General features: G+C 39.3%; 1 protein-coding gene and 1 pseudogene across 1 annotated transcript in view; one reads left to right on the forward strand and one right to left on the reverse strand.

Moving 5' to 3' along the window:
* Window positions 1-13,849, forward strand: part of sort1a (sortilin 1a) — a 93,102-nt gene extending 79,253 nt beyond the window's left edge. Inside the window, exons 18-20 of the mRNA XM_070859048.1 lie at window positions 1,663-1,772; window positions 3,651-3,765; window positions 8,673-13,849. Of these exons, the coding sequence (XP_070715149.1) occupies window positions 1,663-1,772; window positions 3,651-3,765; window positions 8,673-8,687 (240 nt within the window). The 3' untranslated portion in view covers window positions 8,688-13,849. The remainder of the gene's footprint in view (window positions 1-1,662; window positions 1,773-3,650; window positions 3,766-8,672) is intronic.
* Window positions 13,850-16,900: 3,051 nt separating this feature from the next.
* The window catches only part of LOC139228027 (acidic mammalian chitinase-like), a 50,101-nt pseudogene continuing 48,409 nt past the window's right edge, over window positions 16,901-18,592 (reverse strand).

Raw genomic sequence — 18,592 nt, forward strand, 5'->3', positions numbered from 1 at the left:
GTCTAATTTGGTTGTATTGAATTTGACAAGAGAAACACACTTGTTTCTAAATTTCACAAAGTTGTGGCAAAAATCAAATTCATAAAGCAAAATTCAGTATAAATTGCCTGTTATTTTACAGTTGCTATATTGGTTTAAAAATCCTGAAAATATGAAGCTGCAAATCATTCTATAGGTTAGAGATGGACATAGGAATACATTTTAAAAACTGAATTTGAATTATTTCAGTAGGTGGTTTTCAAAATGTTTCAAATTCAGTAAGGTATTGAATGTGATAAAATTATTTGATGTATTGAAAAATCAAAAGAAAATCTGAATATTTAATGTGTTCTTCGGCTAAAGAAATCTCCATTTGGACTCGTCCTGGAGAACGGATTAAACTCCCATCTGAAAGCGCAGGCATTTGCTTTAGTATAAAAGGTCATTTTTAAACTGTCACAGATTTAATGATTTTCAATGTGTAATTGTTCAATGCATGCTTTTGAATGTGTGGCCCCAATCCAGTCTGTCTTCCTGACTGTGCATGTTGGATTTACTGCAGTGTCTGCTGTGTTGCAACATTTCTTTGCTTTATTAATCTAACCTACCCAGCAAGTGTATTTTGAAAATACAGCTAAACGTGGTGTTCGAGTTTAATTTATGACGTTGCAGCATACAGTCAGAATAGAGCTTATATTCTGCAGACTTTTTTCCAAATTGAAAATTTTAGCTAATTCTAATCAGACCACATGGAAGAGTGAGTGAATGTGTTGCAGTACAACGACCAAGTGAAAGACCACTTTCAGTCTTTAGATGTTCGAGAGAAAAAGTTATTTATAAATTTGTATATGTATCAGGTCAAAATGTAAAGGACAATTTATGCTTTGTTAGATCAGAGTCATTTTACTTACAGGTAAAATGATGGGATGATGGACTTGTCTCCTGTAGCCATAATAGTTCTAAATAAACTGAATTTGTGCAATTGAACCCAGTACTCATGGGTGTGAGTTCCCGGCTTTTTTGGGGACTGAAATAGTGCTGTAACAAATAAATGTTACAGAAATTCAAAATGAAACTATTACATTGGTGTAACCAGAGAATTAAAAAAAAAAAAATCAGGTTTTTTCCCTTCGCCTCGCCCATTAACGTGCTGGGTGCCCTTTGACAGCTCGCTTAAGTGGGCATTATTTGTATTGGCAATGAGTATTGGTAGGTTGGTCAGTGGTGAGGGGCATACCAGCTAAGTCTGATCCAGTCTTCACCTAATTGCCCCCATACGACTTCCAATACGAGCTACTAGATAACAATCGAGTGGAAACCCTGGCTGATTTTTCTCCCTTTCCTAATCCAGAAGTATTGAGGACCGTTAGAATGCCCCTGCTGCATCCTTGATTAGATCAATTAGCTCATCAATCACTGGATAAATTCATGGAGCTCATAGGGGTATGATTCCAGAGAGATAAAGTCAGCTAGACGAAGCTTTACCTTGTATTTGATCTGAAATACTAACATAGTACAAAGGTAGAATAGTTGTATTTGGTGACATTGCTCATCTTGATGAGAACATCTTCAAGGCAGTTTCGAGATCTGACACCTTATCCTTGCTCTGGTATTAAATGTACCTATTGTACCTATTCAGTTCAAATAATATTTGAATTAACCATTTCCTATGTTTGGTTTCAGTCTAATTCTCACAGAACCAGCTCTGTGCCAATTATTGCCACGGTAATAGCATTATTACTGATGCTAATCTTTGGAGTGATTTTTATCAAGAAATACGTGTGTGGTGGAAGGTAGGTTTATTTTATTTTATTGTGAGAAAATAGATTTTTAGGGCTTTTATGATTAGTTAAACAAGCAAACCATTTAATTTTCCAATGTTCTTTAAGTCCAGTTGATACGATAGCCGATTTTGATAGGAGAGAGACAGAAAAGAGTAGAAGGAGTTTTTAAATAAAAAAAAAACTGGCAACAGATTCTATTGAGTCTTGATGTGTAACTTTCCCACTTATGCTGCCAGTGGGAGCCTTGTCTGTTGAGAGCATTTACCCGAAATTTGGGAATGCGCTGTACATGAGTTTACGTATTTAAAAAAAAATTCGTTCATGGGATGTGGGTGTCATCGGCAAGGCCAGCATTTATTGCCCATCCCTAATTGCCCTTGTGAAAGAGGTGGTGAGCCGCTGCCTTAAACCACTGTTCTTTGTAGTGGTTTGGTATAACTGAGTGATTTGCTAGGCCATTTCAGAGGGCAGTTAAGCGTTGCTGTGGGTCTGGAGTCACATATAGGCCAGACCAGGTAAGGACGGCAGATTTCCTTCCCTAACCAGATGGATTTTTAAAACAATCTGGCATTTTCATGGTCACCATTAGTGCATCATCCCAATGAATGAAGGGATTTCTATCGGTGCACATATTCCAATAACTACCAACAGCTTGCACCCAGAGTGGTATTTTATGGGTTTGTGTGCTTAATATTGTGATTTTTTTTTTTGATGATGGATATGAGGAAATCCAGAGCAGCAGGACACGTCTCCAAGGAAATTGGTGTGTCAATTGCCTTGAATAACTTGTAGAGACTAGGGATCAGCTTGGGTGCCTTTCCTCTTGACGAGAGGAATAGCTGGAAAGAGGCCATTTAGTTTCATCATGCTCACATTATCTGTTGCACAATTTTTAATACAAACATTTAAGGGTACAACAACTTTAGTATTAGCGCATAGTGGCTTTCATTAAAATTGTAGGATAGATGTTGAGTTGGGACCTAACGATGGGGCACACCATGGAACCTTGCAGGCCACTTCAAAGTAGTTACCATTAATTTGCACTTCTCGCCAGCTTCAGATGCTAGCATATTTTACATAGGATTACATAAGATATACGGCACAGGAACAGGCCATTCGACCCAATCAGCAATGCCAGGGTTTATGCTCCACTTGAGCCTCCTCCCGTCTTTCCTCAATTCTAAGTGTTCTGATTTAGCATTTATCGGCCAATGAGGTAACAGCACAAATGGTTCTTTCAAACCTTGGGGCCCCCAAAATTTGGGACAAAACAGCAAATAAATATAAATGTAAATCAATTGAGTTGCATCTCTGTCTAGAACACTGCAAGGCTATTGGAGTTATGGGGGTACTGATGAATTTCTTAAAATTATTTAAATTGACGAGCAAACCATGAGAGGAATAACATAGCACTTTATTTACTTAAGTACAGTGACATTTTACTTCACACTTCCAATTCAGTCAAATTATTAAATATTGAATAAAATCTCCAATAGAGAGTTGGAATCCTATGTTGAGTGGGCTCTGCTAAGCTAACTCTTTACCAATGCCTCACTTTCGATATAAGGAACATCTATGCAAATATTCTATTTTGAATAAAGAACATCAAATCTGAAAATGCAAGTCAGTAACTGAAAGGGCCAACTGCTTGAAGGGTCTGTCCAAGACTTTAATCTTTCTCATTTAAATGCTAATTCAAGGATTATTTTTCATATTTTTACCATATGTAGTTTATTCTCAGTAACTAACTGATTTAAGTCTGGGAAACAGTTTTTTTTTCTATGCAAATTATTTATGAAGAGAAAGATATATGTATGTATAAAAATTAATAACCAAGGTGAAGTGCTAGCTTGAATCTCTCAAAATTGCTTTTAATCAATCTTTCAGATTCTTGGTACATCGGTACTCAGTCCTACAACAACATGCAGAGGCTACAACAGCAGATGAACTGGACACCACGGTAGCTGTCAACAAACCCGAGTACCACGATGACTCTGATGAGGTAAGTGCAATACTATCTTTTTTTCCCTTTTTTTAAATGGCATGCCGCTCGTGGAACTATTTGAAGAAGAGATGGGTGTTCTACCAATGTCTGGGCTAGCATTTTGCTTTTTCTAATGCCACCAAAAACAGATGAATGGGTCATTCATCTCATTGCTCTTTGTGAGATCTTGTGTCCAAGTTGCCTGCTGCGTTTGCCTACAAAGCAGTGACTACACTTCGGAAGTAATTCATTGGCTGTAACATAGAAGCATAGAAAATAGATGCAGGGGTAGGCCATTCAGCCCTTCGAGCCTGCACCACCATTAATAAGATCATGGCTGATCATTCACCTCAGTACCTCTTTCCTGCTTTCTCTCCATACCCCTTGATCCCTTTAGCCGTAAGGGCCATATCTAACTCCCTCTTGAATATATCCAATGCACTGGCTTCTACCACTCTGCGGTAGGGAATTCCACAGGCTACAACTCTGAGTGAAGAAGTTTCTCCTCATCTCAGTCCTAAATGGCTTACCCCTTATCGTTAGACTGTGTTCCCTGGTTCTGGACTTCCCCAACATCGGGAACATTCTTCCTGCATCTAACCTGTTCAGTCCCGTCAGAATTTTATGTTTCTATGAGATCCCCTCTCATCCTTCTAAACTCCAGTGAATACAGGCCCAGTCGATCCAGTCACTCCTCATATGTCAGTCCTGCTATCCCGGGAATCAGTCTGGTGAACCTTCGCTGCATTCCCTCAATAGCAAGAACGTCCTTCCTCAGATTAGGGGACCAAAACTGCACAATATTCCAGGTGAGGCCTCACCAAGGCCCTGTACAACTGCAGTAAGACCTCCCTGCTCCTATACTCAAATCCCCTAGCTATGAAGGCCAACATGCCATTTGCTGCCTTCACCACCTGCTGTACCTGCATGCCAACTTTCAATGACTGATGTACCATGACACCCAGGTCTCGTTGCACCTCCCCTTATCCTAATCTGCCGCCATTCAGATAATATTCTGCCTTCATCTTTTTGCCCCCAAAGTGGATAACCTCACATTTATCCACATTATATTGCATCTGCCATGCATTTGCCCACTCACCTAACCTGTCCAAGTCATCTGCAAATTTGGAGATAGTACACTCAATTCCTTCATCTAAATCATTAATGTATATTGTAAAGAGCTGGGGTCCCAGCACTGAGCCCTACGGCACCCCACTAATCACTGCCTGCCATTCTGAAAAGGACCCGTTTATCCCAACTCTCTGCTTCCTGTCTGCCAACCAGTTCTCTATCCACCAGAAGATTTGTTAAGCATGATTTCCCTTTCATAAATCCATGCTGACTTAGACCGAACCTGTAAAGTGCTTTGGGAAATTCTGCGGACATGAAAAGCACTTTGTAACATCTAGTCCCTTCTATACAAGTGCATCTCTATCTATAGAAGCTGATTTAAAAACATGCATCTACATGCATTTCCTGGCTACGAAGCCTTACTTCCTCTTGCCACTTTTGGGTCTCTTTCTGTCAGGATTTTCCCATTATAAACTGTGTTGTCCATATTTATAATGTAAACTTGACACCTTGTAATTGCATAATCTGACAACTGGCTGGTCCTCTGAAACAAATCTGGATTGTTTCTTTGCATTCAGTTGCCACCATCTTAATCTCTTACCATGCAACTTTTAATTTGATTTTTGGAAATGTTTCCAAAACCTTTCTGAATTTTGTATTTTAAAAACTTGTCTCCTGGTCCACTACTGACTGCCAGCTTCCCATGTCCCACTGCCTTGGACACTTTGTTCAAGGCCCCCTCCCAAATATGGTATTCCAACTGCTATGTTTCTTGCTTCCCCTGAAAATATTGTTGCTTTCCACTAATGAGATTGGCTACTCTGGAGTATCTTCAGTCCTCAAATCAACATCGTTCAGCTGCTTGGGCCACGGGCACGTGCCTCTGCTTGTGAGCTATCCCTTGAAGCTGGCAGCTTCTTGACTGACTGACTGTAAGCCAAGGCAATAGCTCTATAAACCCAAACTACCAACAAAAGTCAAAGAGAAATGGAAGATACACTGATTGGTGGAGGTGGAGGAGGAGGGGAAAAGTGAAAGGGCAAGTGACAAGAGATGGGTACTGAAGGCCACAGGATTCAGGGCAGAGGGAGAAACACATGGGAAACGGTCTTGGAGGTAAACTTGTATCGGGGGTAGAACAGCACACATCAAGGGGACATGGGTTACAGGATTAAGAGCAGGCAGAGAATTGGAGAGAAATCAGTGAACATGGGGATTGAGGGAGGAAATACTGATCTGTGGGGAGAGGGAGGTTTGAAAGAACCAACTAGATCATCAGGAGAGGTGGGTGGGTGGACAGAGACTGGCGAGAGCAATCCTAAAGGAGACCGATCAGAGGGGAAGAGAGAGATATGAATGGAATAGCCAGATCTGCAAAAGGACACAGACAGGCTAAGTGAGTGGGTAAAAATTTGGCATATGGAGTATAATGTTGGAAAGTGTGAGGTCATGCACTTTGGCAGAAAAAATCAAAGAGCAAGTTATTATTTAAATGGAGAAAGATTGCAAAGTGCTGCAGTACAGCGGGACCTGGGGGTACTTGTGCATGAAATACAAAAGGTTAATATGCAGGTACAGCAAGCTGATCAGGAAGGCCAATGGAATCTTGCAATGGGGATGGAGTATAAAAGCAGGGAAGTCTTGCTACAGTTTTACAGGGTATTGGTAAGGCCCCATCTGGAATACTGAGTGTAGTTTTGGTTTCCATATTTACGAAAGGATATACTTGCTTTGGAGGCAGTTCAGAGAAGGTTCACAAGTTGATTCCAGAGATGACAGGGTTGACTTATGAGGAAAGGTTGAGTAGGTTGGGCCTCTACTCATTGGAATTCAGAAGAATGAGAGGTGATCTTATCGAAATGCATAAGATTATGAGGGGGCTTGACGAGGTGGATGCAGAGAGGATGTTTCCACTGGTAGGGGAGACTAAGATTAGAGAACATAATCTTAAAATAAGGAGCCGCACATTTAAACTGACATTAGGAGAAATTTCTTCTGAGGGTTGTGGATCTGTGGAATTTGCTGCCTCAGAGAGCTGTGGAAGCTGGGACATTGAATAAATTTAAGACAGAAATAGACAATTTCTTAAACGATAAGGGAATAAGGGGTTATGGAGAGCGGGCAGTGAAGTGGAACTAACTCCATGATCGGATCAGCCATGATCTTATTGAATGGCTGAGCAGGCTCGAGGGGCCGTATGACCACCACCTCCTATTATGTTATGTTATCTCAGTGACGAGAGAGAGAGAGACAGAATGACACGCACGTACCAACACCCACCCCTGATGGCGAGCGAAAGGGGAAAACGCGAGACCATCAAAGACAGAGGTCAGGTGGACCGATAAAGATCTGGGAACAGAAGCAGATCACGGGCACAGATCGAGATTGAGGCACTTGCACAGACTGCACTACCCATCCCCAATACTCCCTAAGCCACTTTAGATCTTATACACACACTGTCCCAAGATTCAGCCAATCAGGACCTGTCCCATCCACCATTATCACATCCTGTGCCTGCCACCTCCGCGTCGTAACTGTCTTTCCCTCCAAATACTCGCCGCCTCCCACCCCAAGCACGAAAATATATCCCCGCTGCCGTGCTCTCAGTTCCATTTGGTATTCCACCTTGAATGCCAATGATTTGCTGTCCTTTCAGTAGCAACTCCTTACAACTGCTTTACGACCAAACACCCATTATTTCTAACCTCTGACAGCCTTCAATTATTTTGTCATTGTGACAGCAGTGCTGAAGAAAAACTGCAAATCTAGGAATTACATAGAGATTACAACATGGAAATGAGCCATTTGGCTGAGCTGTGTTGCTACTTATCTTCCACATGAAGGGATGTGCTTGCCCTCTCTCTATATACCTTTATTCCCTTTCCCTTCAATCACTTATTTAACCTACTCTTAAATGTCATGGTCTCTGCTCGATTCACTAATTTTAGTTCATTTTCTTTTATTTAAAAAAAATTATCTTCCTTTGTACTAAATCTCTTGCATTTAATATTGTCTATGGCCCCTCGTTTTAGATCCCTGAATCACTGGAAACAAGTTGTTTCTATAAATAGTCAGTCGGGAATTCAGCTAGAGCTCCAACATCTCGAGGAATAAAGTTGGAAGTAAATAGAGAAGGAACCAGGGATAGAGATAAAAAGATGACCCGAGGATGAGAATTGTAAATTGGAGATGTTGTAAGACTGGTAGCCTATGTTGGGTCAGCAAGATGGGTGAGCGGAACCTGCAGCAGAGCAAGCTAGCAACCTGATCTATGCTGTGAGAGATCCAATAATGTTTAAAATTTCCCTCATTATTAATGTTATGCTTCAAAAATGTATACAACTTGCAAACAACCCTCTCCTTTTTGGATGGGACTCTGACTTAAGGCAGAGTTGCAGAACAGTTGTTCAGTGTACAAAGTTCACTGGCTTTTCTTGAAATCAAATTTATAATCCAGGATCCAGAAATGCAAACTATTCTGTTGCCTCCAAAAATAAGAGTGGGGGAAATAAACTTGACATCTGACTATAGCAAATAATTTCTTCATTTCCCAAATCATTTCTTCTTTTCAGTCAAAGAATCCAGTTTATTTGTTGGTATAGTGATGTAGAATAAATGTGAAATGGCTGATTTCATCAATTTTTGTATGGTTGATTTCTTATACATATGAAATCAGTGGTGCATTTTTGCCTTGATTTTGCTCCCTGAACTCGAGGCTCATTAGATTTTGTGTTGTGAAAGTTTTCATAGATGTATAACATTTTTTTCATTTGAAGTGGCCTATTATTCTAGTGCAGTGAAATTCAACCCCTTAGAATCAGCAATTTGCATTGAAACCAAAACTTTTTTTGCAGGATCTCCTGGAATAGACTGATTTAAAAAGAAAAATTCGAGCTACAAGATGCTGTTCTTGCCAAGCAAACATCACCGTAGTAATTAGAGATGCCTCCATCTGATAGTCTCTATCAAACACCTACATTTTGATTTTACAGCATCACGCAAAGGCAATATGATATTTTTATGAATGTGATTATATCGAGATCTCCAATCACCAATTTCACAGATGAGACTGCTTCTGGTCCCAGTTTACTGGAACTGTTCTTGAAAGTTTTGTTTTATGCGTGGGAGGGGAGAATGAATTGGTGTCGAGCAGAGTTGTTTTTTTCAAAAAGGGTGGAGAATAATGGTTTTGGAGTATGATTGACAGATTTTATTTGCAGAACTACATTTTTAAAATCTGCTTCTGGGTACATAAACTGCAAGCTCTAGTGGACTTTTTATATGATTAAATATTCTTGACAAAAGACTGCATTAACCAACATACCTTTTATTTCTTATGAAGGCTAACTTGTGCCACAAATTAAATGCAAGGAGTGGAATGTTTAAATTAATACAAATGTTGCGTCTTAAAAAATAAATGCCACAGAATCCGGAATCCCACATAATGGGCTCAAATAAAATTCAGTCTTTGAAGTTAGAGAAGCAGGCATTTATTGTGGGAGTGCTGTTTCCAAAATGTCTTGAAATATTATGTGACTCCTTTATTGGCCTCTCAATAATTTCCCTTGTGTAACAATTTTAATATCAGACTCCTTAATTAGGAAAGTTAAGTCCTCGAGCAATGTCCTGCTAGGAACTCTTTAGAGATATTGCTCTGTGTACTTGATGTAGAAATACATTAGGGGTATGTATAAGAAATATATATTCGAGATGCACATATTGATTCAAGAAACATTTCAGCATTGTATTAAAATGTACTGTTGATTGAGAGTTAATTTACCACTTAAGGCTTATGCTTCATAAATCACAAAGAAATGGTTAATGAGGACTTTTCACACATTTAGAATATCAAAACCCTAATCAATTGTCAACTGCAATTTAATTTTTTTTAATTAAAAAATTAATGCTTGTCCTGACTTGCTGCACTTTTGCTGTTTCTTTCATCGCTGCCACAAAAGAGCAGTAGGCGTATAAACAAAACACAATATATGGAATTTAGAAATAAATTAGAATGACATCTGGTCTGTATGCAGGTACAAAGATCTGTACCTTTGTGACTGTTGCTATTTACAGCATAAATCGTTCCAGTTGGTATTCTACCTTTATCTTAAGCAATGATAAACTGGGAAATAATTTGAAACAATTGTTCATGAACTTTAGGTGGTTTTATCGAAATGTTATCCAATTTCAGAAATGGCAAGTTGTCTGTAGTATGTACTGAATTTGTTTGGTGAATGCCTATTTCAGTGCTCCGTCTACAGCTGCTAATTTGTTTCCTTTTTGAGAAAGATCCTCAACACAATACAAAAGCGAAGTACTGCGGATGCTGGAAATCTGAAATAAAAACAGAAAATGTTGGAAATACTCAGTCAGGCAGCATCTGTGGAGAGAGAAACATAGTTAACGTCGATGACCTTTCGGCAATTCTGACTTGACCTGAGCATTCCCAGCACTTTTTGTTTTTATTTTATCCTAAACACTTAGTTTTTGGATGTTTTATAATGTAATATAGTTCTTCTTCATTTTACAAAATTATCTTGCATTGTTTTCTGTTTGGCTGTGTTCAAGTGCTTTGTGCTACTCTTTGTAAATTGTTTTGAGAAAGTTCATGATAGAAATGTCTTTCATTACATCATAACACTTAAAACCCCAGCCATGCAGCAAACACATGCATAATATCTACATGCAATTCAACAATACGATATAGGACTTGGTACTTTTTTGTAGTGCTGTGGTATAAGATTACGTACATGTTCTAAGATGCATCTTCTAGTCTTATCCATTTGCAATTTTGATAGATTATCCCACTAAATGTTTTGGGATTATTTCCTCATCTCAAGTATAAGCATTGCATTGTATAGCTTTGGATCACGAGTCTTAAAATTAATGAGCAGCTTTATAGCTTGATCATGACATTTAAATATTCAAATCGATGTGCGCACATGTTGACTGAAGATCGTATAAAATGTATCTTTGGCTAAGGCATAGATTTTTGTAGGAGTGTAAATTTCTAATTGATCCATCATGGTTACATGCAGAAAGTTTTCATTTTCAGCTTTATTTCCCTCAGTCAAATAAAGGTGAGGATACAAAATCATGGGCCTCAGGAAGTCGTAGCATAAAATGTGTTTATGGTTCCGAATAGCCTTAAGCTAAGTAATAGAATTCACTTCTGGATCTTTCTAGATATGATGGTACATTCAAAGAATTTCTAGTATGAGCAAAATTATAAACATCATAAATTAGAAGTATCACTTTCTTTTATATTTTATGAAACCTTGATAAAGCTATATTCCACAATCTGCAGTGCATAATGAGTTTGGTTTAACCACCACAGTTGCACATTCCTTCAAATTGAACAATTAAAGTTTATAGCTCTGAGATTATTTAGCCCATAAAGTCTTTTGCTAGAAATAATCTAATCCCATTGCCCTGTGGGTTCTTTGCTTAAGAATTCATAGCAACACATTGCTATTACGAACTAGTTGGTTTGTTAAACCTTTGTTAATAATCAGACTACACCTTACCAGTTCATCCACTAGGCTCACAACTGCATACCTCATCGTGGCTGACCCAACTGACTGGAGTTTTAGTAAGTCTTGTGAACATCACGTGACTGGTTAAGTCACTCACAATGCAAAAGCCCTGCAACTATTTTAATTAAACTATAAAGCCAAATGCTCCTTCATTAAAGGGGTACTAGAACTGATAAATTAACAAATAAAACTTTGTGAACCTTAAATGATCAAATTGTTGGTCGTTGGGGGTAATGATGCACTCCAGTCCCTCTGGTGCCCGCCTCTCGTGGAAGGCAGCAAGCGACAACAGCTCTCCAAACCTGTGAGCATACTCTCAGGTGCATACATTATACACTGCTGTTTTATATTTTACTCTGCTTCAAATATTTATCCAATTTTCTCAAGTTATGAAATCAGAGTAGCTTTTAACTGTTAGGTCCACACTTTTTTTTGCAGCTACAATAGGTGGATGCAACAAGGTCTTGTGCTGCTGAGGCTTTACATTCTGTTTCCTTTCTATCTGCTGTCAGACTTCTCTACTTCTTTTAGAAACTATCTTTTTGAGTATTATTTTCATTGCATGTGCTTGTGTATGTAGCAGTAGTAATACATAAACGTCCTGTACACCTGATGTGTACACCTTATGAACTGGGGTAGAATTGTCTTTGAACTGAAGCCATACCTTCTGAGACCTACGGTGATTAGTCATCTGTAGAAGTACAAAGCAAGATGATATGTTTTGACTTAGATGATCACTTTTGCAGCTATTTTGTGCTGACAATTTTATATGTAATATCACCCTCAAGTCTTCCTCTTGTGCTCAATGCTGTCCTCATTGCTGCATGCTTCCAGCAGGCGCCACTGGATAGCAATCAGGATTCACAAATCCTGCAGCATTCCCACCCCAGCATTTCTGTTGCCCAATGAGTTAGCTGACTGGCACATTGGGCATCAAATTTGGAACCTTTCTATTTGTATGGCTACTCACTGGATGAACGTGGTGAGCCATCAGAGGAACTTCTACTTCTGAGTAATTTTGGGGGAAAAAAGTGCGGTGTTCCCAATGCTTCACAAGCCAAGTAGCCATGAACTCTCTCTGGCAAATGATGGCAGTTGATTTTTTTTTGATTGGGTTTTGTTCTATCATCTTTCATCCTCACAAATATATATGGTCTTGGTTTGCTTAAGATTTTGGCCTTTTCATTGGCTCATTTGTTTAGTCACTCAAGCTTCCATTTCAGATCTAATGCAATCTAGCGCATACTCTTTTTTAAAAAAAAAAAATCTGATACTGATCCACATAGATCTTATGAATCAAATCCATTATAATATGATTCCTTGCTTTTGCTGTTTATTATAGGTAATGTTTTACATGCGATAGAAATTCTGTTGAGATGTTTGCCACTTAGCACTTTTGAAAAGAGAAATCTACAGGTTGCAAATTAGCTCTGATCAATGACATGGATGTGAAAAATATTGACAATTGGAGATATTCCTTCAAATGATTACTTGAGTATACCATACACTGTTCATATTTGGTAGATTGTCTTGGATAGAGGTGATGACTTTTCAGATTTGGTACTTGATTAATACATTTTATATGAGCAAAATATTTTTGTCTAGTTTATAACCTAATGGGATTCCTTTTTTAACTGGGCCTATTTGCAATGCACTGAGTTTGCTCCTGAATTTGATTCAGTGCAGCAAGCTGAATTGGGGGAAAAAGCAGAGATCCCACTTACAAGTCACCATGATGACAGACCGCACACCACTCCTCTTCCCACCCTCCCACCACCCAGCCTCCAGTTTTGAGGACCATATCATCTGGTTTTACAAGATCATCAAAAATGCATTGGTTGGAAATAGTTGAGGAAATGTACAAGGTCTTTTGCAGATGTCCTCAAAGATCACTGGTGAAAAACATGGAAGAGTTAAAACAAATGCAAGTTATAAAGTAATTATATAGTTCTCTTGATTTCAAATAATGTAGTCCCCATCATTTTCATAATTGCTAAGCCAAACAAGATTTATTTTGTTTACTTGGATCGTAATTTCCTCACTGGAATTGGAAATAAACTAGAAATAATTTAAATACGGAATTAATTAAATACAACTTGTGCTTTAAAATTAAAGTGCAATATGTAATTTATTCTTGCTGATCAACTTTGTTCAAGAAACAAGTTAACCATTGTGTTCAATTGTGAATAAGACCCTACATGTTTTGAATTAAACTGTTGATAAATTTCATTGTATAATATAAATGGAAAATACCTATACAAAGCAACATTCTACATGAAGTTAACAGTTAAGACTATTGAATTGTACTATATGGTTTTAAAAGCATAAACTGTGATCTGTATTTCAGATGTATTATAGTGACTTAATTTATGAATTGTTGAGCTTGTCAACAAAAAAGCAGTAATTTCAACTAGCAACTTTATTTAGACCGAACTAGAGCGTTTTCAAAAGCCAATAGAAAGCAAAATGTGTTATGAACATTGTTGAATTAATTGCTGGTGTATTTTCAGTGATTTTAAGCGCAAGCATTTTTGTTTCTAATCTGTGAATAAAATCATCTGATCTTAGCTATTCAGTATTCATCCTTCTTAAATGCAGATCTTTGAAGGGAGTTACTTTATGACCATTTAAATTTGTGTACTTTTGCAAGATCATAGATTTGACACTTAAAACTGGAGCCCTACCATAAAATATGTTTGTATGATGAAATTGTTTGAAAAACCTTTTTTCTCCCTTTCCACAGCAGTAACATTTCTACCACATTTTCTAAATTGTAGAAGTGAGATTTATAAACAGTTTCGCCATCAGATCATAGAATATTTTGGTTTGAAATTTTCATCTGAAATACAACTACATTTAATCCAAAATGTCTGAAAGAACTATAATCTGAGGACATATTGTCCAACTCTTCCATGACCCGAGGCTCAAATGACAGCCATGCTGTACACCATTAGCTGGATGTGTCCTGACTTGTGCACAGCAGCTACCACCACAAAGTGCTGCCTTTCCTGTTGTCGTATCCACCAGCTGCCACCCAAAAGGACATGAGAAAGCGGAAAAACTGGAAAATACAGAGTAATGAGAGGGAGTGGGGGTGGTGTGTGAACAAAAGAGATTCATGCAAAAAGGACAGAGGGATTTATTAAGGGAAGGTCATATCTGACTAACTTGATTGCATTTTTCAAGGAGGTAACCAGGAGGGTCGATGAGGGCAGTGCGTATGATGTAGTCCATATGGATTTTAGCAAAGCTTTTGATAAGGTTCCACATGGCAGACTAGTTACAAAAGTAAAAGCCCATGGGATCCAGGGCAAAGTGGAAAGTTGGATCCAAAATTGGCTGAGGCAGGAAGCAAAGGGCAATAGTTGATGGGTGTTTTTGTGACTGGAAGGCTGTATCAAGTGGGGATCCGCAGGGCTTGGCTCTGGGTCCCTTTTTGTGGTGTATATATCAATGATCTGGACTTGAATGTTGGGGGTATGACTAAGAAGTTTGCAGATGACACTAAAATAGATTGTGGTTGATAATGAAGAAAGCTGCGGACTGTAGGAAGATATCAATATACTAGTCAGGTGGGCAGAATAGTGGCAAATGGAATTCAACCCGGATAGGTGTAAAGTAATGCATTTGGGAAGCTCTAACAAGGCAAGGGAATATACATTAAATGATACGACACTGAAAAGTGTAGAGGAATAAAGGCACCTTGGAGTGCAAGTCCACAGATCCCTGAAGGTAGCAGGCCAGGTAGATAAGGTGGTTAAGGCGGCATATGGAATACTTGCCTTTATTAGTCGAGGCATGGACTACAAGAAACAGGAAATTATGCTTGAACTGTATAAAACACTGGTTAGGCCGCAGCTGGAGTACTGCGTGTAGTTCTGGTCACATTACAGGAAAGATGTGATTGCACTGGAAAGGGTGCAGAGGAGATTTACAAGAATGTTACCTAGATTGGAGAATTTTGGCTATGAGGAAAGATTGGAGATGCTGGGTCTGTTTTCTTTAGAATAGAGGAGGCTGAGGGGAGACCTGATTGACGTGTATAAAATTGAGGGGCCTGAGTCGGGTGGATAGGAAAGACCTATTTCCCTTGGCAGAGGGGTCAACAAGCAGGGGGCATAGATTTAAAGTAATTTGGGGAGGTTTAGAGGAGATATGAGGGGAAATGGGGGGTCTGGAACTCACTGCCTGAAAGGGTGGTAGAGGCAGAAACCCTCACCACATTTAAAAGATACTTGGATGTGCACTTGAAGTGCAGTAACCTACAGGGCTACGGACCAAGAGCTGGAAAGTAGGATTAGGCGGGATAGCTCTTGGTCGGATGGCGCCGACACGATGGACCAAAATGGCCTCCTTCCGTGCTGTAAATTTCTGATTCTAAATAAACTGCAATATAAAGACCGTTTTGAGAATTTACTATCCATTACGGAACATTATTTTTTTTTTTTAAAAGTAAACATTTTCAAGTTTGCAGTAAGATTTGATTTTATTTAATTTAGAGAAGTATTTAAGATTTTACAAATACAATTAGGATCATTCACTTTGGGTCAAATACAATTTGGTGTTTGTGTTTACTTAATTACTTCGGCTCACCAAAGGCAAAAATTGGACCATCAAAAATCCAAAGTATTCAGCTTCTGATTGAAGCCAAAGTTCTGAGAACCTGTTCCTAGTACTTAATAAAATCAGGATATAATAGAATGAGGTTTCTAATGGCAAAATCAGCATAATGGTTGGCATTCCGTTATGCTGGCACCTTAAGAAAATCAAACTGAAGGTAAAGCTTTGAGATTCATGCCATAGCTTAAACTAATTGCTATATTTATGCACTAGATTCTTGTTTGTGCTAATTAATAACTTAGACGTAAGCAAGAGGTGGAAAAAGAATTAACATTTGAAAATAACCTGTTGGAGTATTCAATGTTGAAGTATTTTAGAAGATCTTCAAATTATCATTTAACCTGCGTTGTGGTTTGAACGCCAGTTGCAGCATATACAGGCATCGGAGAGCAGCAGTCCCTCAGGACAGCCCCTCAGGACAGTCTCTGGATGGTCTGGTGATGAGCATGGATACAGAATTTAGTTGTATTTGTTAGGTTATTTGTTGGCACAATGGTGCCCATGGGGTGGGGGCAGGGGGAAGAGCAACTCCTCCATGACAAATTCAAGCCTGGGAACTATCGGCCTATCTGCCTGTCGTCCATTATTAGGAAAATGCTAGAAGGGATCGTAAGAGATGCCCTTTATGATTACTGGGAAAAGGATTAGATATTCAGAACACGGCTTCTGAAAAACAAGATTGTGCCGTACAAACTGGAAATCACGAGGGTAGTGGGTGAGGGAAATCCATACCGGGACTTGCAGAAAGCCTTTAATCAGGTACCTCAAACAAGGTTACTTGAAGATAGAATCTTGTATCAGCAAGAATAAAAATGCCGGATTAGGAATTGGCTCCAATCCTGCAGCCAAAATTGTGGAGTTAACTGATGTGGTTCAGCATGTGTGGCATATTACTAGTGGAATCCTACTATTGTTGACTGTCTTTATTAAGGGTGTGTGGGTACTATTTTACCACTCTTCAGTTTCTTTGCCACTTTTTTGGGCCAATTGCAACACGCACAGCTTTTATCAAAGACCAATCCGTCAGCACAGCGTTCGTGGATGGTTAGCTGATCACAGCAGTCGAATCTGGTAGGATCTTGTGGATTGCTGTAAACACCAGACATTTTATTGTAGCACCATTCTGCATTAATACGTACATCTGTGCAGCTATCACTCGTTATTTCCAGTGCTTTTATTGGAAGATATTTTCACTGTTGGTCGTTTACAGTTTGGAAGAGAAAATGTCATTGCGTTTTATTTTTACTGAACTGGATTCATTCCATGAAATAATTATTTTTCTATGACAGTTGGTTGGAGTCATGTGATCAGACACTGGAAAGAAGAGAGCGATGCAGTAATACTGGTGAATTCTTAAATGGTTGGTTTCTGCAGTGTTTTATGTTCCTTGTACATTGGTTGTAAATGCTTCTATCGTGTATTTTGCTTTACAAGGCTTCAGCGAACCTGTAACTGATTGTATTCAAGTAAGACTTCAAAGGCTACATACTATTAGAGATACTGTTCCATTTTTGAAAATTATTCGCTCATGATGTGGGCCTCAATGGCAAGGCCAGCATTTATTGCCCATCCCTAATTGACCTTGAAAAGATGGTAGTGAGCCCCTTCTTGAACTGCTGCAGTCTGTGTGGTGAAGATACTCACACAGTGCTGTTAAGGTGGGAGTTCCCGGATTTTGACCCAGCGACGATGAGGGAATGGCAATATACTCCCAAGTTAGGATGGTGTGTGACTTGGGAGGGGAACGTGGAGGTGGTGGTGTTCCCATGCGCCTCCTGCTCTTGTCCTTCGAAGTGGTAGAGGTTTGGGAGGTGCTACCGAAGACGCCGTGGCGAGTTGCTGCAGTGCATCTTGTAGATGGTACACACTGCAGCCACAGTACGCCAGTGATGGAGGGAGTGAATGTTGAAGGTGGTGGATGGGGTGCCAATCAAGTGGGCTGCTTTGTCCTGGATGGTGTTGAGCTTGTGTTGTTGGAACTGCACTCATCCTGGTAAGTGGAGAGTATTCCATCACACTCATGACTTGTGCCTTGTAGATGGTGGAAAGGCCTTGGGGAGTCAGAATGTGAGATACTCGCCGCAGCATACCCAGCCTCTAACCTGCTCTTGTTGACACAGTATTTATGTGGCTGGCCGAGTTAAATTTCCCAGCATGTTATTGATTGAAGTTCGGTGATGGTAATGCCATTGAATATCAAGGAGCAGTGGTTAGACCCTCGTTTGTTGGAGATAGTCATTGCCCAGCACTTGTGTGGTGTGAATGTTACTTGCCACTTATCAGCCCAAGCCAGAATGTCGTCCAGGTCTTGCAGCATGCGGGCATCAACTGTTCCATTATCTGAGGAGTTGCAAATGGCACTGAACACTGCAGTCATCAGCGAATGTCCCCACTTTTTACCTTTATGATGGAGGGAAGGTCATTCATGAAGCAGCTGAAGATGATTGGACACTGCCCTGAGGAACTCCTGTTAATTACCTTTTTAATGATGTGATAAGTGGGGAGCCTCATTCCTTTGGGTTCTGAATTGTTTTGGGAGGTATTCAAAATGTCAAATTTTAACTTTTTTTTCTTTCCTTTTCTTTCTGTCTCTCCAGTCTTTCACTCTCTTTCTCCTC

This window comes from Pristiophorus japonicus, chromosome 17 (genome assembly GCF_044704955.1).
Source record: "Pristiophorus japonicus isolate sPriJap1 chromosome 17, sPriJap1.hap1, whole genome shotgun sequence".
NCBI classification, from domain to species: Eukaryota; Metazoa; Chordata; class Chondrichthyes; family Pristiophoridae; genus Pristiophorus; species Pristiophorus japonicus.